Source organism: Monodelphis domestica, chromosome 8 (genome assembly GCF_027887165.1).
Source record: "Monodelphis domestica isolate mMonDom1 chromosome 8, mMonDom1.pri, whole genome shotgun sequence".
Lineage (NCBI taxonomy): Eukaryota > Metazoa > Chordata > Mammalia > Didelphimorphia > Didelphidae > Monodelphis > Monodelphis domestica.
Window position 1 is genome coordinate 166,037,878 of NC_077234.1, and position 23,002 is coordinate 166,060,879.

At 35.8% G+C, this 23,002-nt stretch overlaps 1 protein-coding gene across 2 annotated transcripts in view; it reads left to right on the plus strand.

Moving 5' to 3' along the window:
* The window catches only part of PCCA (propionyl-CoA carboxylase subunit alpha), a 569,394-nt gene that overhangs the window by 281,525 nt on the left and 264,867 nt on the right, over positions 1 to 23,002 (plus strand). For both annotated transcript variants that reach the window (XM_007501342.3, XM_056807506.1), the window contains one exon: positions 17,391 to 17,501. In XM_007501342.3, coding sequence (XP_007501404.1) covers positions 17,391 to 17,501 — 111 coding nt within the window. The remainder of the gene's footprint in view (positions 1 to 17,390; positions 17,502 to 23,002) is intronic.

The window sequence follows — 23,002 nt, forward strand, 5'->3', positions numbered from 1 at the left end:
ATAATTGATTAATAGAAGTCTGGATGCTATATTAAATCACTGTTTAACTGATCTCCCATTTACATCAGAGATAAATTAATATAAAGTCTATTTATTATTATAAGGTCTAATTTAGAGTTGGGAAAAAAGGAGTTTACAGTGAGGGAGAGGATTAAAAGGAATAAGGGATATCATTGCCAAGAAGTTTAAGGTATTACAGTACAGTGATAGATTGAGGATATGATATTTGCAAATTGAAATAATAGCAATTTAAGATTATTATGAATAAAATTAATCTGGAGGCTTATTACCAGATTCATAAGCAAGAAGAGAGAGAGAGAGAGAGAGAGAGAGAGAGAGAGAGAGAGAGAGAGAGAGAGAGAGAGAGAGAGAGAGAGAGAGAAGAGAGAGAGAGAGAGAGAGAGAGAGAGAGAGATTATGTGAAAGAGAATACAAGAAAGAGAATATGAGAGAGAGAGTATATGAAAGAGAGAGGAAGGGAGAGAGAGAGAGGGAGAGAGAATATGAGAGAGACTGAGACTCAGCCTTTCTAATTATTTTAGAGATAGATCTGATTCTCCATTTAGCTGGCTCAGACTTGCCAGATATGGTCAGATATGATAAGAAGTAGGAGGGGCAGTTGAAGAGACCATTCATTCAACGATAGAAGCAAAAAATATACAGGATGGTAACCACTCTTGGAAAGATAAAAAAGATCCTTCATTTTCTTCTGAGCGAGTCTTGAGGATAGAATAGGGGGATTTTAGCAGAGCTGCCCATCTGCTTTCATATGCAGGGCACACCTTGGCTGAGACAGAGAAGTGGCTGTTTCCTTTTTGAGCCTGCCATGATCAGTAATAACTCTCCTCCCACATGCCCCCCCCCCCAATTTCTTTTAACGTGGATAAGGGTAGAAGAAGCCTTTTGCACAGATGGGACCTAGGCTAAGCTGCACCAAAAAAATCCAAGTGTCTCTAGGACCCAGCAGAAACATCCCCTGACTGTCTGCACTTTCACCAGTGCACCAAACCTGTGGGGATATTGATGCAGGCTCCTAAAATGGACAGTAAACTAATCCTGGGACTGTGTACGGTTGGAGTGCAAAGACTGAGGAGTTAGGGACTACCACCCTGTGCCTTTAAATTCTGATCCCATCTAGGGGTAGCTGGCTAGCTCAGTACATTGAGAAGCAGACCTAGAGATGGAGATTCTGGGTTGAAAATCTGGCACTGGTGGAGTGAACCACTGGCAGTTAGAAGCTCCCTGCCATGTGCCCCTAAGAACCAGCCCCCCAAACTATGGAACACATGGCTGCTGGCTTTACCTCTAGGGAAAGGGGAAAGAAATGGACTTGTACAAGTAAGTGTTTTTTTGTTCTTTTTTTCTCCCTTCCCCCCTTGAACATTCCTTAAACAACCTCTAGGACTTATCTAAAGCCACACTATTTTTTCTTCTTTTTCTCTCTCCCTACTCTTTAGTTAACTCCTACTCTCTAGTAACTTACCCTCTACACACAGTTGTAGTGTCACCCACAGTCGAGAAGTTAAAAAAAAATGCAGACAGTTTAAAATATTGATACTACTGCTAGTAATATAAAATTATAACATTAAATTGAATACATTTAAATACAAGAATTATTAATAGTTAAACATTAATAATATTGAATCTTTAGTTAAAACAAAATTTATAAAATTGAACAAAACCAAAATTAAATCAAATTAATGAAATGCAATATTAAAAATAATTTTAGAACACAATATTAATAGACAATAACAAGAAATATTATCAATATTTGTTAGTCACTAATAACTATTATTAATGATTGATAATGGTTTATGATTATTGCCATTATTAATTATTAATAACAACAATAATAATTATAATGAATACATATTCATTATTGGTACTATTGCTGTGCAACTATTACTTACTGCCTTACATTAACTTATTATTTAAACCCTACTCTCATTGTCTTCCACAATAACATTGAAGAGATTTGTGTCTCCTTTTTTTTATGTTTCACAAACCTTTCATTATTTATATTGTCCATGCAACAATAGTCAGACCAGCTTAAATAGGCAGATTAAGGCAGACAGAGTAGACAATATGGAAAATACTGCAAATAATCAAGGGAAATCAGGCAATATTCCTCCATAAACTTTTCAATTCTTGGGGTGATCCCGATCTTCTTAAGGAGGATTGGATGACAATAAAGGAAGGTAAAAAACTTTGCAAAGCCTGGATGGAAAAGTCATATACCTGCCAAAGTACAGATCCTTTGACTTCAAGATCTTAAAAGATATGAAGTTAGCCATTAAAAACAAAGATTCCAATGATTATAAATACTGACTTGTGGGCATATCATATTGATAAATTGACCATCCCCTGCAGTGAGGAAACCATTCTTTCTTTGGAACCAGACCATTCTGGCTTAACTCCTTCAGTTCCTCCTCCTGAAACCTTGATTATATCTAGCACAAAACACACCATATCATCCTATCTGGAGTGTGAGAAAATTTCTCCTCATAATAATCCAAACTGGGACTTGGACCCTTCAGCTCCTCTCCCTGTCAGACCTCGCTCATCCCCCACTCCTCCCATCTCATTTCCTCCCAATCTATCTCTCTACCCTCATTTACCATATACCTCTCAATTCCACTTCCCATACCTTCGAGAGCTTCCTCCTTCTCACTACTCAGTCCCCATCCATATTCCCTATCCCTACCTGAACTATCCCTATCCTTATTCTCTTGGCCATCCTTTTCCCTACCTTCCTTCCCCTGACTGATTCCACCCACCTTACTACGATTCCTCCTCTAGAACCCATCCTACTATACCTCCTCCTCCTCCATAGCCCCAGCCCCACTCAGTCTATCCTCACTCCTCTCCTCCCTGTTTCTCACCTCCAGCCCCACCCTTTCCTCTCCTTCCCATCCTATCCCTACCCTTGTTCCTCTCCTCCCCACCCCTAGTCCCATCTCTTCTTTCCCCAGCCACTAACCCCACCCCAGGTCTTTTCACCCTGCTTCGCCACCCCCTGATAGCTCCTCTCTCCCCATTTAACCACTCCCCCTTCCCCTACTAGCCTCAATACGACCCACTCAAGTGAAATCCAGAAAACAGGCCAAGCAGCAGTTATCACAGATGATTCAAATAAATTCCTATTCTGTCTCAGAGTTCTTACTTATAATAGATGTGGAGACTTAGTAAACATTAGATATCATACACCTTTCTCTCCACTGCCTTTAACCCTCATTTTTCCCAGCAGTGATGCAGTGAGGAAAGGGTTGATGAAAATGGATTCCCTCACTACTCCCTATTGGTGTCCCTGAATTACTTGAGGGAGAAAAAATGAAGATCTCCCTTTGGTGAAGGCTTGCCCCTTGGTGGCCATGCCAGCCCTCAAGTGTGGTAGAGAAGTGTTCTCTACAAGGAGAGGCATGAGGGACCTCAGTCCAGATATGTGCTAGTTTGGGGTGCTCACAAGCCTCCATCTCGTGTCTTCTTGAAAACTGGCAACAAGATGGAATCTACCAGTGGGCTTATTCTCTAGATGTAAATAAATGAGATTGAATTCTCAATCTTACTGCTTATTTGATTAAATTGTTGATTGGGGCAAAGGTAAAGGTTAGAGGGGTTATGGGTCTCTTTCTAAACTCTTTCTGAAGTACAAGGTTTTCTCATAGCCAGGGGAGAGGTAGGAAAAGGGGAGACCACTGCTCACTGATTTGAGTCCAGTATCTCAGTAGTTCATGGAATGAAAGTCTTTGAAGAAATTAGGTTTCTTGACAGGAGCCAGAAATGTTTTAAACAGGAGTCCTTGATGTTAGGATGTCATGAAATGGCCCAGAGAAACAGTTCCTCCTTCCACTCCCTTCTGCATCTCAGCACCCAAAATCTTGCTCCTCAGGAGAATTTCCCAGAAGTCCTTGTTCAGTTTCCAATCATCATTGCTACATTCCAATTTCCTGCAACAGTTCTTTGGTCCTACTCCCTATCATTACATCCTTATTGATACAGGTAATTTGGTTTTCTGCTTTTTTTTTTTAATGTAAAATTAACCAGTGACATCTATTTTATTGTTTTTTTTCCATAAAACAAATTCTTAGTTTTATTTATTAGTTCAATGGTTTTCTTCCAGTTTTATTAATCTCTCCTTTGATTTTTACTATTTCCAATTTGATGTTCATTTGGGAATTTTAAATTTGTTCTTTTTCTAGGGTTTTTTTTATTTGTTTTTAGTTTCATGCCCAGTTCATTTATCTATTCTTTATTTTATTGATATAAGCATTTAGAAATATAAAATTTTCCAAGTACTGTATGGGGCACATACTTAAAATTTTTGTTTTAATGCACTGATACTTAGTCAGTTTTTGTGATGGTACCATGTTCAGTAGAGAAAGAAATAGATTCTTTTCTCTTTCCATTCAGTTTTCTCCTGAAGTCTGTCCTACCCAGCTTTTCTAAAATTCTTTTCATCTCTTTAACTTATTTTTGTTCATTTTTTGGTTAGATCTATGTAGTGTTGATTGGGGAAAGTTGAGGACTCTAGTCATATAGTTTTATTGCCTATTTCCTCCTGTAATTAATTTGTTTTTTATATATAATTTGTAATTATATCTATAGTAGTAGTGGTAGTCTCTCGGTGATCGAGAATGACTATTGTCTTTGTGCAGTTTCATCTACGGTGTACCCTCATGTGGCTTTGAAGTCCAAAGGCTGAGGCACAGAGTTTGTGGCACATGGGGCCTGGGACGCCAGTTGTTACAGGAGGTGCGGCTGTGGCCTGGTGTCGGCATTCACGCGCAGCGGCAAGATGTCGACGTCGCTCATCTTCAAAGGTGGCGGCGGCATGGTGAATGTGGGTTCGCCACCTGCTTCTGTCAGAGGCAGAGAGTTCTAGTTGCTTTGGTGTGATGCCAGCCCACTTCAAGTTGGACTTTAGCTGATCCTTGAATCTTTTCTTTGGTTGGCCTTGTTTCCTGAGTCCAGCTGACAGTTCGCCATAGAATACCTGTCTTGGTATTCGCTGTGGGTCCATGCGGATAACGTGTCCAGACCATCATAGCTGGGTTTTGAGGACCATGACTTTGATGCTGGTGGAGTTGGCTCTGTCGAGGACTTCCTGATTGGTGATTCGGTCCTGCCATCGGATCCTCATGATTGACCGGAGGGAGCGTTGGTGGAATTGCTCCAGCTGTTTCATGTGCTTCCGGTACAGTGTCCATGTCTCACACCTGTACAGGAGCGAGCTGAGGACCACTGCGTTGTACACTTTGAGCTTCGTCGCAGTGCTCACACCTCTGTGTTGGAGGACTTTGGAGCGCAGCCGCCCGAGTGCCTGGCTGGCCTTTTGGATCCTGGCATTGATCTCGTGGTCTAGGGACCCGTCGTTGATGATGGTGCTGCCCAGGTACTTGAAAGTGTTGATGTTAGAAAGCTGCGTGCCATCGATGGTAATACACGGCTGGTTCGTTGGCCTCCCTGGTGCAGGTTGGAACAGCACCTCTGTTTTGCTGAGGCTGATAGTCAGGCCAAACAGTTATGTTGCGGTGGAGAACCTGTCCACAATGGTTTGGAGATGATTTTCTTGGTGGGCCATGAGAGCACAGTCATCTGCGAAGAGAGCTTCCAGAATGAGTCTCTCTGTTGTCTTTGTTTTTGCAGTCAGGCGGCGAAGGTCGAATAATGAGCCATCCAGTTGGTATTTGATGTAGATGCCCAGATTTAGATCCATCACAGCATGTTGTAATACTTGGGTAAAGTATAGGTTGAATAGTACCGGAGCGAGTTCACAGCCTTGTTTCACGCCATTGGAGATGTTGAAGCGATCGGAAGTCTCTCCACCAGATAGGAAAACTGCCCATTGCCTCTCAGACAGTAACTGCCACATAAAAACCGTTAAACTCTCAACATTTGAAACTGATACTCTGTCTCATCTTTGCTTAAAACTCCAGTTCTATCTCAAGCCAACTTCTTTCCTTTTTATCTCTAAGCTAATATAAAGAGATTTAATTTCTAATATCATTTTTGTAATAGTAACATCTCTTTATCTTTATTTAATACCATAAATAAACACAATTTTTCTTTAAAAGTAAATACTAGGTAATTTCAAAGGGTTTTAAAAAATCTTTTATTATATATAAATTGTATAATTTTATTCTCAAATTTGTTTCATTTTTAGAAAATTCATATTTATTTTAAAATTCTGTTTTCATACAGAATTTTTACCTAATATTAACCTATGTAGATCCTGTGACCAAATACTTAACCCAAATTTTTCAATAAGGTAATATAAAATCCCCATAAAAGAAAAAAAAATTAAGACTTCTTCACTGGTATGAAGAGAGGGCCTAAATTTTTTACACAGATTTTCCAGAGTACAGAGACACTGTGCTCCTTACCCCCATGTTGTGGAAGGAATGCCCATATCTTATTCTCTCTTTGAACCTATTCCAATGAGAATAAGTTTCAAGGGTTGTTTTCCACTACACCTTTCATTTTCTTCAGAATAAAAAAGCTCTTCTTTTTACTCATCCTTTTTGTAAGATAATTTCCCCTGTTCTTCTACTCCCACCCCATTTTCCCAAGTGTATTACTTTTTCTCATCCCTTAATTTTATATTTTTGAAATCCTTTCATTAGAGTCATTTCACACCCATGCCATTTTTCTGTGTATACTCCTTTTATCTCCCTTAAAAATAATTATAAAATTCTTAATGGTTAAACTTAACATCTTCCCATTTAGGAATGTAAGTAGTTAAGTTCCTTGACTCCCTTATTTCTCTTTCGCGTTTTTCTTTTTGTGTTTCTTTAAAATCTCATATCTGAAAGTTTAATTTCCTCTTCTGGTCTGGCCTTTTCATCAGGAAGACTTGAGAGTCCTTTATTTTGCTGAATATCTCTTTTTTCCCCTGAAGGATTACACTCATTTTTGCTGGGTAGGTTATTCTTGTTTGTAAACCTAGCTCCTTTGCCCTCTGAAATACCATGTTCTAATTTCTCTGATTCTGCTGAATCTACTAAATCTTGTATCATTCTGTCTGTGTTTTCAATTATGATTTTTTTTTCTGACTACTACAATATTTTCTCTTTGACCTGGGAGCTCTGAAATATGGCTAAATTCTTCCTGACAGTTTTTATTTGGGGATCTTTTTCAGGTGTTTGGTATATTCTTTCCATTTTTATTTTATCCTCTGCTTCTAGGATATCAGGGTTATTTTTCTTAGTAAATTCTTAAAGTATTTCTAGATTCTTATTTTGATCATGACAGTCAGGTAATTTTAAATTATTTCTCTTCTCCAAGTTAATTGATTTGCTATTGAGATATTTTATTTTTTCAATTTTATAATTCTTTTCATTGACTTATTTTTTTCTTGATGTCTCATCTATTCATTATCTTCCACTTGCCTATAATTTTTAGACAATTATTTTCTTTAGTGAGCATGTGTGTAACTCTTTCTGTTTTTTATTTATGGGTTTGTGTTTTGATCTTCCCTGTCACCACAGTGACTTGCTATGATATGATTTTGGGGGAGAAGGGAGGATCCAGTCTATTTCTTTACTTTTAACTTCATGTTAAATTTAGTTTCTGCTCCCTGGTTACAAAGGGCACTCTCCCAAGTTTCAGGCCTTTCTTGCTTCTTTGGTTTTTTTTAGGTTGTCAGTACTTCTAAGGAGGTGTGACCTCAGGCCACCACTTGTTCTCCTGATTTGTGCTCTGGTCTGTGAAGAAAGAGTTAGACTCTCTTAGTTTATTTTTTTTTAATAAACCAGCAAACTTTAATTTAATCAAATTAAGACCCTAAAGTACCCCTACTTAGTACCTAGCTAAACATTAAGTAAGAGAGCTCACAAGTCACTAGTTTACACCCCCAAAGGGCATAAGCATTTCTCCCCACCCCCTGGGGAGTATTAGGCAAATTGGGAGTCTGTGATTGGTTCCTGTGTAGTGGAAGAGAGACAGGAAGTGATGTTGAAAAAGGACTATCAAAGGCGAGGCTGAAGGACAAGATCCACTCTTTGCTTCCTTTGTTCTTTGGCTATGGACCCTCCCTCATTTGGTGCTTTGTTGAGACACTCTTTCCAGTGTGAGCTCTGGAGAGATTCTCAGTGGTCTTGGCCTCATGTGGGCTGAAGGCTTTTGGTGGTTTTTCAGTGTCTCCTGGCTCTTCGCATATTAGCTTCCTAATTAGGACTTTGGATTCTGGTGAGACTCACTTTGGGATCTGTATTAGTGGTCTAGGATTAGGGTAGTTGTAGCCAGGAGATTATTTTTCTACCTCTTTCCTATATTTCATGTCTTTATCCAGTTGTAAATAAAAGCTGCTAACAGTTTTTTTCTGATTTAAGGGTTAATAATTTATTAACAGCTGAATACAACCGTACTTTTATAACTCTCATATTTAGCCAAACCTAATTTTAAATCTTACAAGTCTTTACCCATGATGTGACTTTTTTCCCTCTTTACTGCCTTTTACTTACTTTTACAGCCAAATTTTTAAGTTGTTTTGGGATGGAAAATTCTTTTACTCTGGCTTTTGTTGATTCTCTTGCTTAGGAATTCTATTTGAGGCAGCAATTTTAGAGGTTTTGTTTGGAGGAGAATTTTGAGAGCTTAGCCATGAGTGCTTTTCTACTCAGCTGTCTTGGATCATAACCTTATTAGCCTTCTTTTCATCCTAATTGTCTTCTGCATGTATTCCAACTTGCCAATCCCTTCCTAAAATATAGCACCCATTTGTATTACATTTTCCAATTTCTTCACTGGATGTAAAAATGTTTATTGTTCCCCCCCCCCCCAGTTTTGGGAAAGTAAGAGAGAGAGAAATTCTTTTTCTTCATGGTAGGAGTCTCAAAGTCATATCTATGTGAAAAAAAGAACCTGCCTTCAAATAATAGTACAATTTATCTATGTCTTTTATCCGTAGTTATTTTTCAGGTGATTGTAACTTATGTAACTGACTTACTATAAGATTTACATATTAGTGAAATTATAGGATCAGATTGATTTAGAGCATTTTGATATTCATTTTGATACTTCCAGTTTATGAAAAGCCCAACCAGAAGATAAGGACTAGGCATTAAATATAAAACAGTGCTTGTCAGAAAAATATACTTTTAAAATTAAATAATCCTTATTACCTTTTCATCTGTTTGTTTTCCTACATTATTTTTTATGAAATCTTTCATTAAGAAAACTCATGTAGTTGATCTAGTCAGTTTATAATTATTTCTATTGATACACAGACTTTGAGATAGATAAACTTTATTAATGCTAATGTTCTATAAAAATCATAACTTTAAACTGAAGATTGAAATTGAATTTTGACAATTAATTGAGATACTTTTAGCCATAAATAATTATTTAGATAAAACTCTTTCCATTAAATTTTAACATCATTAAACTAACTAGAAGTTAAAAATTAGTTATTTATCTATGAGGAAACTTGTAGGACACCAATTAAATATATATCCATGTAAAAGCAGATTTTTCTTTGCATGCCAAGCAGACAGATAGATGCTAATAATATTCAGGGCTAATCAGCACTGAATATGTTTAATGTCAATAATTATTTAGAGTAAAAATATCCTTTTTTGAACATGATATTATTTAATTTTACTTTTAATTCCCCATCCATATTGTTATATATTGACTACTATGTATTGTAACTTTTAAAGTGATTTTTATGTGATGAATTCCATTATGAATAAAGCTATCCTATATTTTTATATAATAATTTTTTTTGAAAAAAATTAATTAAAAAAACTGTGTTTACCATTCCCCACCTCCCTTTACTTAGTGTTCACTTAAGAAACAAGATGCAATAATCATGCAATAGTGTTCCTGAAATGATAAAACATTGTATTTTAAAAATATTAATAGGAAAGTTATTTTATAACTTGTAGTTTTTACATAAAACTACTACATACAAAAGTACATAAAAGCATATCATTAAAGTTTTAAAACAAATGTGAAATTTGAATTCTTAGATATATACAAGTTATATCATTATCTGTTTTAGTTACTTTTTTTAGAAATACTATTACAAAAGTAAATTTGTTGTTTGTGACATAGAATCTCAGATTTAATGTTAAAAATGAGGTTATAAATAGTAATTTTAAAAAATCACAACAAAGTTGTAATCAAGACTCACAGTTAAATATTGTCTAAGTATCTTAAATCTTTTTGAGGTAAAGAGGTAGACAAAAAATGAAGGAAATAAATTAAAAACTGATTTAATGTCTTATCTTATATCTGTTTGAATATCCAATTAAGATTGTTTTTTTCTTAATGATTGCAAATTTTAGTTGAGGAATAAGAAAACCTTATTGCAAAGAGACAATGTAGTCGAATTTAGATTCTAAGTTCTCATGAAATAAGCAGTGCCTGGTGGCCTCTGTTTGATCTGTGAGTGTATGAGGCTCATGTCTGGCCAGTGTTTTGGAAGCAGCAGGTAGTCAGGAGCAAGCCAGTTTTGGGATCCTCATTTCTGCATTCTGGCAATTATTCACACACAGATGGGGACCTCATGAACTTTGGTAGGGGTCATGTTAAATCACAGATATAAAACTTCTAAGCTTTTGAAATTTTAAGGTGGAAAATTTTTATGACTAAGCAGTTTATTGAAGCTATAAAGTTACTTTTTAAAAGTATGTCTATCATCCATGTCATTATCTTAACCAGTATGATCTCTTGATAGATTATGGATTTTCTTCTACTTGAAATGAAACTCCATATGGAAATACAAATTTCAGTGCTCCTTTAAAAACTGTTAAGTTAATATCTAGATATATCATATTTCATCCAAGTTTTTAGAATTTAATAATTTGGTCTACATTTAATCTATTGCTTATTGGGTAGAAATGAATTAAGATGTGGATGTTTTTTAATTTCATGCCTTTGGGGGCAATCTCATTTAAGATTGAAAGATCCTTGTCTTCTATCATTAGCCATTATAAGTTTTACCATGAATCTTATCATAGTTTAGGAAAGAAAAACATGATAAGATTCTGTTTCATAAAGGTATTTATTGCATTTTATAATTTATCAGTGTCATAGAACATTGAAGGGAATACTCCTTTGGTGTTTCAGTTGTACTCCTGAAATATATAACATGCTTTCTCCACCAAGATAAAATACGCTATTAGAAGTTCAAATTCATAAAAATGCTAGGTTGTGTAGGAAGAAAAAAGGGGTTTTATAGAAAAGATTGGACTGGATTATTTAAGAAATAGTGTCACCAAGAATTTTAATTAATTCCAAGAGATTTATTTAACAATTTATTTACAAAATATAGAAAGTATGAAGTATGAAATCAGAATGAGGATAAGGTAAGATATTTAGCCTATGCACTAAGTATTTTGCTTTGGCCCCTGACTCAACCCAGGCAGGGGAATTTAGTCTTTAGCCAGAGAAGCCTCAGCTTTAAGCCACCTTTCTGAAGAGGATAGGTCTCTTCTGAGGCTAGTCTCTTCAGAAAATCCAGGAAAGAAGTGAGCTCTTTTCACTCACCACATGTCAGTCCAAAGGGAGAGATTCAAGGACAGTCTCACCAGGAAAGGTCTCAGGTCCAGTCACCAGTTCTTCACCAACTTCCAACTCGATCTCAGAACTCCAGAAGAATCCAAAGTTCTCCCCACAGGAAGTTGTAACTCTTTTAAAGATACTTTCTTTTGAGTCACTTCCTTTTCCTTCCTCCACTTTCACATCTACCAATTATATATAGTTGAAGCTTTGCTTAGCACTGCCCAAGAGGCAGTCAGTTTGATTCTGATTTGTCACCCACTATTGCACATATGGGTCACAGAACTCCCCCATTCAAGTTTGAATGGGGTGTTTACACTTTTGGTGATTAAATCTAAAGTTAATTTAATCTTCACAATCAGGGGAGACATTTAATTTAATCTCCGCAGTTGAAAAATAGTGATCGCTTTTCTATATTACCTGATTCCTGTTGTGTTTTTATTTTGTCCTTTGTTGTCTCAATAATCAGATCAATTTGAAATACTTTTGGAGTATTTATTTCAAGTGCTGTATAAAATGTATGTTATCTGAAATTTATTAGAGAAAGTTAGAGAATGTTAGATAATGTGAAAGGAATCAGAAAATAAAGGTAAAAACATTTTGTAGTACTTTAAAGCTTATAAAGTACTTTTCAATTTTTTTTCCTTTCATCTTCATTACAGCCCTGAGGAGATACTATTATAGTAATCCCCACTTTGTAAACAAGGAAACCTAGATAGACAGAGGCTTAGTATATTATAGAGAAGTCATGCAGCTAATATATATCTGAGGCCAGAATCAAACTCAGGTTTTCCTTATTCCGAATCCATTTCTCTGTTTACCATACTATATAGCTGCCTCTAATATCTATAATATGTATATTTATTGGAAGGTTTATAATAAATAATGGATGAGAGATAGGAGGAAAGAGCCAGTTGTTCTGTTTTGAATTAATGAGCAATTTCCTAAATTAAACTTGTTTATTCTGTTGCCTTATTTTCTAGGGCTATAACATTGCATGTTGTCTACTAAATTAAAAAATAGTTTAAATTTGTTCTTTCTTAGAAAACTATTTCATGTAATAGATATAATTGACTTTTTGTTTATTAAATATGTTAATTTGTTAGGCTTCTATCATTTTTATCCAACTTTTAAAAGTTAAACTTCACACGATAAAATAATTATTTTGCAATTAAGATCTCTATATTTTTGTTTTCAAATGTTTAAATGTCAAATAGTTTGTAACTTGAATGTAATATAGATAATGAATGTAATGAATTCATTAAATACTTTTTCAAATAATTTTGTCTCTGATATTGTCATCATTATGTCTGGTAAGAATTCCCAAAGATTTTTTCCAATTAATTTTTAAGTCATTCTTGCTTTTAGAATATAAGTTTTCAAGAGTTTTTTATTCATCTCAGCTTGTAGACTTTAAAAGTCTGTTGTGAATTTGTCTACTTATCTCAAAATATGACAGAGTAAATGAAGTTCATTAATTATCATTAATAAATTGCTCTTTAAGTATTGTTGTTTCATAGCAGAGAAAAATAATTTAATAGATTTCTGTGAAGCAGTTGAGAAATTTAACCCTTATGTAGACAATGAAATGATATCATTTGGAGGCTAAGGTAAAACAATCACCTGTAGATATGGACATGGCTGTTTTAGGACATGTCTCTTGCCTATTTGAATATCAGTTTGGTAGAGCAAAAGTAGAAATGTGGGCATATGTGTCAGTCAGGGAAAAGAGATTACTTAAAAAGCAGTCATAGCCATATTCTCAGTCTCTATGCCCATTTGAGAATATCTATCAATATCAAGGTTTCTTCTAATCTTGGTGAAATGATTGGCCACCTTTCTCAGTTTGCTGAGATCCACCACAGCAAATTACCAACACTGGGTGATTCCACAACCAGTATATATGTAGGTTCCTGTAATTGTGAGTATTACATATCTGATATATGTAGGATCCATTTTTAACTGGCCCTTTGCATTAGTCTGTTTTTATCTGAGTTAGAAATTTGGAACTGACTAGGGGGAGTTATGCCATTTCCTTCTGTTCCCAGAAAGGGTATAGTGTCTAGGGAAAGAGAGTTGAGAGATTTTCTTAATTCTGCTCAGATCAGATCACATTTGTGTTTAAAAGAGGATTAGAAATACAGTAAGGAGACTGAAGACTATGCCCTGTGAGTTTAGTTAAAGAAACTTTAATCTGTGCAAAAGAAGATGTAAGGGGACCATTGCTATCTGTATAATAGTAATGCAGGGTTTGTCTTGTGGAAGAGAGATTAGATGTGTTCTCTTTTTGCACCCAAAGGCAGCACCAGTGGCCGAAAGTTGAAAAGAGAGAGATTTGATATGAGACTACTGAACTTGATAAACTGTCTAAAAGTTAGAACTCTTCTCTAAAGTCTCAAAGTCCAGAGGGCTCTGAGTGTGATTGAGAACAGGATAAAGGGGATCTGCTAAAGAACTGCAAGCTACTGAATGGCCTGAGAAATTAGATGACCCCCAAACTAAAATGAATAGGAGGAACAATTACAAAGCATTATTAACTTTAACATTTTGTAAATCCATATGTTTGATAAGTGTTTTGAATTCAAAGCATTGTAAAAAGAGAAAGGAAGGAAGAGAAGAGAGATAGCAACAGAGAGAGATGGAGATACATTTTTTAAAATGTAGCCATTGTTGGAGTTTGTTTTCTGTGGGCTAAAACTTGAATTCTCCAACAGGCAATTGTGAAGAAAAGAAACGCAAGGTAACTATAGCATTGTGAAAAATGCTTAATGTCACCAATAATTAGAGACATGTAATTTAAGTCAATTCTGAGTCTCACACCAATCAGATCAGGAAAGCAAAAAAAAATGACATTTTTTGGGGGAGGAGGGCAATAAGAGGAAAACACACTTTTTGATATAGCTTGGTATATTCAAGACATTTCAGGGAAGCAATTTTGAATTACGTTGGTGAAATTATGAAACTGCATGCCCTTTTTGACTCTGCAATACCACTACTAGACTTATACTCCAAAAGAGATTAAATAAATTTTAAAGACTCTTATAAGTACAAAAAACTTATTGTAGCTTTTTTTCTTTTGCAGTGACAAGCAATTAGAAAAAAAATGAAGCTCCTGTTAGTTGGGGAATGGCTAAAGAAATTATATGTGGATGTAATAAAATGCTATATTATAAAGAAATGAGGAGGCAAATTCAGAAAATATTTGGGAATACTTGTCTGAATTTATTCAGAGTGAAGTGAGCAGAACCAGGAGAATGGTTCCTTCCATAATTCTAATTCTAAAGGTCCAATAGGTGGTTGATGCCAACTTAGAGCTTAGTAGGGAGATTAATATTAGATAACTAATTTGTCAATTATCTGCAAACAGATGAAAATTAAATCTGTGATGGCTGAAGAGATCACCCAGTGAATGAGAATGAGAGCAAAGAGAAGAGGGCCAAATTAATCTTTGTGACATTATAGACTTGGCTCAACTGTATTAGAGAATTCTGAGAGACAAGGTAATATTGCTGGAGATGATGCAGATGAGAATGATTGTCCCAATCCTTAATGTTCAGAGGACTCTGAAAGAGATGAAGATAAAGTGGGAGTGCAGAATAACTACACACTGCTGAAAAAGCCAGAAGTAGGACTCAAACGCTAAGAAGGATGCAAAGAACAATTACAAAATAATTGTTAAATCCACCAGTTCATAACTCTGAATGTGTGATTAGTCTTTGTATTCAAAGTAAGCCTTATTGGTATAATGCATTATGTAAGCTTGTTTTTATAGCACAGCCTTTAAATTGCACTTTTTAGACCTTTTAAAATATTACATCTTTAATTCAGATGTCTAGAACTTGACCTTATGATATCTCCCTCATCATCACAATTCCTTGTCTCCTTCTAACTTCTTTACTCTTATCTTTCAGTCACCCAGGCTTGCCCAAGTATCATCCTCAATTCTTCACTTTCACTCTCCTTCCAACCCCCATATCTAATCTGTTGCCAAGGCCTCTTGATTGTGCTTTTCTAATATGTTCCCTTCTTTCTTCAGATCTGGACTATTTCAATAGTTTTTTGGTTGTTCTTCCTGTCACAGGTCTTTTCCCAGGCTGGTCAGCTGCCAAAGTGATCTTTCTTAAAGCCCAAATCTGACAATATCACTACCCTATTTATTGAACTTCATTGGCTTCCTATCACTTCTAGAAATAAATATAAATGTTTGACATAGATTTTCTAATCCTGCTCTCCCCCATATCTTTCCTGTCTTACAGTTTATATTCTCCCATATACTCTATAATTCAGAGACACTGGCCTCCTTCTTGTCCTTCACACAGGACAATCCATTTCTTGATTCTGAACGTTTTTATGGGCTGCTTCATGCCAATAATTCTCTTTCCTCATCTTCTCCTCACTTCCCTGACTTCCTTCAAGTTCCAATCAGCATCTCATTTTCTCTGGGAACTTGCTGCATGCCTCTTAATTCTAGTCCCTTCCTTCTGTTGATTTCCTCCAGTTAAAACTTTAGGTAGCTTTTGTATATATAATCGTTTGCATTGTTATACTGTGAACTCTTTGAGAACATGTGCTGTCTTTTACCTCCAGTGCATGGGACCATGCTTGGTACACAGCGTGTTAATAATATTAATTGTCTGAACCACATTTAATTAGCATGACCTATATGAAGATGTAATAAAAGAGTCTGAGAAGCAATCAGATCCTCAAGAGGAAAAACTTGAGATACCACAAAAGTCTAGCGAGCAGTTCAAAGAATAGTTTATCAGCAGAATCAAGCTATAGATTGAAAAAAGAAACTAATTTAGTGGTAACCTTCAAGACAGTAAAATTATTTCAGTGGAGTAATATTGAGTAAATGCATATTGTAAAAATTTTAGAAATGAATAGGAACCACTGGTTACACATCAATTTAAATTTATAAAAATGGGAATTCTATAAAGAGTAAACTTCTTGGGAATTGGGAGATGAGGGCCTTGAAGGATTAGTTTAGGTGAGGAGGAGGATTACTTCATTTCTTAAGACTGCAGCTAATGAAGAGAGGATAATATTGAGGTGATTTGCAGTATAGAATTGGTGTGGTATTCCTTATAATCTCCTCAATTTTTATTTTTTAAAAAATAATTTTATTGATGTCTTGGTTTTTTTTGTCCATCCCCCCTCACATCCCCTCCCCTGAGAACCACCCCACAGAATAAAAAATGTTTTCATAGACAAAAAGAAAAAATCAGTAAAACCAACCCATCCATTGAAAGAGTCTGAAAAAAATGTGCAATGTAGCACATCTTGGGAAGGGGTATCTCGTATCACTTCTTTGGAGCCATGCTTTTTTGGTTGTAATTTTTCAACATTAGTTTTTGATTTTTTAAAAATAATTTTTCTTTATATTTACATTAATGTCACCGTATATATTTTCTTGGTTCTGTTTATTTCACCCCATATCATTTCATAAAGATCTTTTCGTGCTTGTCTGCATTCATTATATTTATGATCTTATAACACAAAGTGATAATCATTCACATACCACTATTTGTTTACTTATTCTTAGTTCAATAGATATCTACTATTTCCAGTTCTTTGCTTTCACAAAATATGTCTTCATATTGGTGGAAACTTTTGTATCTGTCAAGAGTTGATGAAATGTGGGGTTATGTCTTGCTTGACAGAGTCCCTTAATATTGGAATAGATAAAAAATTATTATTTTTTCCAAAAGACAACTTTGATTCTTTTTGAGTACTTGCATTTATATGTGAATTCAGAGAGGGAAGGGGAAAGTAAGTTTTTAGAATCTTTTTTAGCCTATTATATCACTTAATTTCTCAGGAATGATAATTTTACAATTCTCTGAATAAACTTCTAATTTGTTCTAATGTGATCTTCTTTTTAGGTGTTACACATAATATTGCATTACTTAGAGAAGTGATCAACCATAAACGCTTTGTTGAAGGAGACATTAACACAAAGTTCCTCTCTGATGTATATCCAGATGGTTTTAAAGGTTTGTGTTTATTGAAATATTTATTATGCTTCCATTTGAAAGTTATATAATTTTAATCAAAAATAGGTAATTTTTAATACTTATTTAAAAAGTTAAATTTAGCATAATGAAAATATTTGTATAGTCAAATCTAGAGTCAGTTTACATTAAGAATGTTAGGAAACAAAAGAGAAAGAAAGGTAGATACAGTTACTAGGTGAAGATTTTGGTTCAAATCCCACTAGTAGGAATTTCATAGATGTTTTGTGTATCATTGAAATTATAAGCTCAAAAATATCAATAAAACACTAGGAAAGTAAAGTGTTTTCAATATACTCTTGAATACATTGTGTTTTCATATGTATATTTATTGTCTGTCCATTCCCACTGTAATAGTGGGATTTTGTTAGAGGGAAGAACAAGAAGGAAACATAAAAATCAGGTTTATTTTTGGGAAAGGGAAGAGGGAAAAGGGCAAGGAAAATTATTATAATTAATCTTAAATCCTAATTTCTAGAAACCTATCTAATATCTAATTTACCTAAGCTAAAAACATTAAGTTTCCCCAACACAAAATCTCACAAATGGAGTCCAATCAATGGGCCAGGATCTTCAGATGAAAACTGTCCAAAGCAGGTCCAGTGGAGAGGTGAGTCTTCAGTCCTCTGTTCAGCTAATATCACCAAAAGGACAGAAACCTGCTATAAAACCTTCAATCTCCAAGGCTCTTCAGGAGAGAAGTGAAGTTTCTGTTGGGTCCTTAGGATCTTTACCTAGATCTTGACCCTTAGGCTCCCAGGTGACTCTCCAAGTCAGTCACTCCACAAGAATGTAAATTCATTGAATTCAGAGACTTTCCTTTTTGTTTTCCTAATTTGTTGGTGGTCTGCTTTTCTTTTCTTTTCTTTTTCTTTTTTTAAACATTATTTTATTTGGTCATTTTCAAACATTATTCATTGGAAACAAAGATAATTTTCTTTTCCTCCCCCCCCTCCCATAGCCCACGTGCAATTCCACTGGGTTTCACATGTGTCCTTGATTCGAACCCATTTCCATGTTGTTGGTATTTGCATCAGAGTGTTCATTTAGAGTCTCTCCTCAGTCATTTCCTCTCAGCCCCTGTAGTCAAGGAGTTGCTTTTCCTCGGTGTTTTTACTCTCACAGTTTATCCTCTGCTTGTGGATAGTGTTTTGTAGATCCCTGCAGATTGTTCAGGGACATTACACCGCCACTAATGGAGAAGTCCATTATGTTCGATTATACCACAGTGTATCAGTCTCTGTGTACAATGTTCTCCTGGTTCTGCTCCTCTCGCTCTGCATCGCTTCCTGGAGGTCGTTCCCAACTCCATGGAATTCCTCCACTTTGTGGCCCTCATACCTTGGCCTTTAAGATACAACTAGAGGAACTAATCTTCTTGGTGTTCTTCATGCACAGGCATGTGTAGTGTCTCTTGGGACTTTGTAATCCCAGGCTTTCTCCCATGCTGTGAATGTATTCCCTTCTTATTTTTGTCTTTTGGAAACCCTGGTTCATTTCAAAATTCACTTTACGTGCCACTTTTTACATAAAACATTTCCTGACTACTACTCACCTCCCCAAAGCTGCTAGTGTAGAATTGTAATTTTAGGTTCATGCTTTTGGTTGAACTTGTGGGGAGCTCAATATTGCTGCATGAAGTGCTCGATGTATACCAGGTATTGTATTGCTACCCTCAAGAATATATGAAGAGGAAATTTCCTTTTCTGTAAGAAAATCGTCCATTTTTCTGTATAATGATGGAAAGCATCCATTTTACATTCAGTTCTTGTTTTAATAATTTCCTAATCACATTTGCCCTCACTAAGTAGAATTACCTTTCCAAGCACTAATTACCAACTATTTGTCTTTCAAATCTGTACCAGCCCTACTTTATCCTTTCATTTGTAAGATCTGAATTGTTCACCTGTACTCACTTTGGAAAAAGAAAATGTCTGGAACACGTTCTTGCATGTCCATCCTCTGGTTCTTCCTTTGGCTAAATCAGAAAGGTACAGAATGATGAGTGAATTTTCCAATAATTTTGGTGTACTATGGATGAAAGCTACTTTCTGATTCTGATTTTGAGTCCCTCCTCACTGATGTCCTGGGCTCTTCCCCCCAAGCAGAGACCTTTTGATATTTTTTAGTAAGACCTTGATGAGAATTATAATCCTACAGGGATTTCCCACATCAAAAACCAAACAGACATGAAGTATGGCTTGTGTAATGCACATTTCTGAAAGGAAATCTCTTAAGTGAATGTTTAATTTTCTTTGTTTAAAGAAAAACTTTTTATTATGAACTGTCTTAGAATTTTTACCATTTTACCTGGTTTGAAGAATCAAAATCCTTCCAGTTGTGTTCTGATTTAGTAAGGTAGCAAATGGTTTCAGGGCCTGATCTGGTTATTATATCCCATTTAAAGTAATTTTATCTGTCCTGTTTTATTTGCTTAAGAATGAATAGCCTCTGTCTGAGACTGATTGAAGTTATGAACTGATTGAAGTTACAAACCTTCAGAGTTTTACTATGGCTTTAGTTCTGTGGTATTGTTAGATAGCTCCAGATTTCCTCCCTGAACAAGACTTTGTTGTCTTCAGATTTGTTTGAGGAATCTGGCATTGTGTTTCATATTCTTTTTGCCAGCTTTTCTTGTCTGTCTATAATGTATGTTCCTGAACATGAATAATCGTCATTTTCTTTTACCTTCCTAGTTTTATTTGATGACTGTAGCTATCTCTGTTTCATCCCTATCACCACCATCCCTCTCAAATTCAAATACCTTTCTGGTTAGGATGAACTTGGCAGGGGAGATTGGATAGAGAAGGGAGGGACTCTAAAGCCCTCTTCTGAGAAAGACACCAATTTATTTGTATGTGCATCATAATCCTAGGACTTGTCAGTTTTTAAAATGTGGACTTTTAAAAATAATTAAAATAACTAGGAATTTTCTAAGCCTATGTGAAAGTGGTTTTAAAAGTAGGGAAGACATTAAAGCAAGAAAGAATGTTCTTTAAAAGCTCTCAAAATGAAGATTATGTTGAAAGTCTGTCACGGTAAGATTGGAATGAATGCCACAAAAAGTCCAAGTTTTTACTATTATATTTTCACAGTAATACTCTGTCCACAGCTTCACTTTCCTCAGTTTCAGTTATCTGAGGTCATTCTAGGGAAAGGAGGGAGGCCCAATCCTGGAGGAGGTGGCATAAGACACTAGAGGTCTGCCCTCAGCAGTATTCTATACTAAACTTTATTTTACGTATGTATGTACAAGAAAATCACATCATATGTGGGGTTAGCAAGTTCATGTCAATGGCTTCATCCATGATAGGTCTTGAGACCTCTTCCTGGGCTACAGGGGCCCTCCTGTGATTGCATGTTAGGTCATGAGACGGTGCAGTGATAGAGAATTGGACCTAATCTAATTTGGCCTCAGACACTTGCTAGCTGTTTAACCCTGGGCAAGTCACGTCACCCCTGTTTGCCTCATCTGTAAAACGAGGACACGCTGGTGCAGGGAATGGCAGAGCACAGCCGTGTCTGTGCCACGAACGGCCCCTGGACTAAGTCCATGAGGTGGGTAGAGTCAGACAAGACGGAATGGCTAAACCACCACGATTTGTCACTGAATGCTGGCAAGTGTTATTTTGTCATCTTTAATGCACACGCCTCTAGGGGTGTGTGTATGGGGTGGAGGTGGGTATGTTTGTATAGATTAATCGTTAGACAAAATAAGCATCCCAGAATAGGACAAATCCGTTTAATGGAAACATTTCCGCACTTAAGTGCAGCTCTGTCCTCTTCCCTGATGTGAGCCAATCAAAAAAACAGGAAAGGAGATCATTCAAGTTGAGCCTGATCCAGAAAGACTCTTGCTGCCGAAATTGGGAGGAATGCAGATGAACTCATGACTTTACTGATCCGCGTGTCTTCGGTACTCAAACAAGACCAAAGTGACATTATAGCTGACGATTTTTGACTCGAACTTAAATTAGATTTAATGAGCTTTGCTCTCTCTTCCAGAGTCATTGAAGTCCAGTGAAAAGACAAAAGTCAAGTTGACGATGGATGCCTTCAATGGCGTTGGTCTACCCGAGCTCTAAGCTCTTCACAGTGCCTGCTTTCACTGCCTTCATGGCTGTTGGAACAAATCACTCTCATCTGCTCCTTCTGCCAGGGGAAGTCTTCACATACCTCACTGACTCACTGATAGGTTTCAGGCCTGTTGGTTACCCTCAACCTGGTTTAGCCAAGACCTGGCTTATACCACCATTTATGCTACAGCTTCGTGGAAACACAGGTGACAGCTGGGTGGCAGGTATAATATAGGAATCAAAAGTGACCTTGAATAAATAAACTTGCAGATGATAATTTAATTAAAATTTAATGATTTCATAGCAAAATTTCCTATATTTACTAACATTTTTCAATGGGAAATTAAGAATATTGAAATCTTTGCAGGCAGCCCTTTTATTTTAGGCTCCTTCATCCTTCTCTGTCTCTTCCCTCTCAAACCTTGTCCTGTTTTTATTCATTTTCAATAGTTTAGAGACAGAAAAGTTGTTTTTCTGTCTTGTCTTCTCTCAAAGCAAATTGTTTTAAAAAATAAATTGTTTTAAGATGTTCAGTGTCTTTTTTCTTAATTGCTATTACCTTAGATATTTCCTCTTGAAGTAAAAGAGTAGTTATTTTGGTATTTAACTGCTTTGTTTATTTACTGGAAATTTTTAAGTCTTATAGATTAGATGGGCTCTGTGCTTGACTTGACTCCAAGTAAACAAAGCCCAAAACGAAACAGTCCCTGACCTCAAGTAACATTATATTGTACTGGGGAAGCATAACATGTATGGAAATTAATAAATACAAAAATGTATAAAATACTGGGAAAAAGTAACACTTGGGGGAATTAGGACAGGGCTCATATAAATGGAGACATATCTACTCTATCTGAAGGGAAGTCATGGATTCTTTTGAGGCAGGCATGAGAATGGAAACCATTATGGACATGGGAGGACATATGCTAAAAAGTGACAGAGGTATGAGATAGAATGTTCTGTACAGAGAAAAGGTAGCAGACTAGTTGGATGATGAAATTGTCACTAAGGGAAATTAAGAAATGCTTTTGGCTACTTCAAGAAATATATAGCAGTTTTCTTCTTTTTTATTCCCTGTTTCACAGGATAAAAATGAGAATGGGTTATGATTCTCACCAGTGGAAGGAATCCCCATATTGTTGTGAGCACAGATCTATTAAAGTTAAAATCCCTCACACTTCTCATGGTGATATCCATGCACTTTACTACTGGTAGAAGAATAAACCTCCTCCTTATTTGTAATATACTAATGGTTTCTGTTTGTTTTTGTTATTCTTGCTGAGGATGATAAGAAAAAAGATATTTTTTACTGCCAAACAGTAAGATAACTTTTAAAATCATAGTTGTATAGTATGCTCTATATTATAGTTTGTGGATTTCACATTCTCATTACACTTATTTCCTACA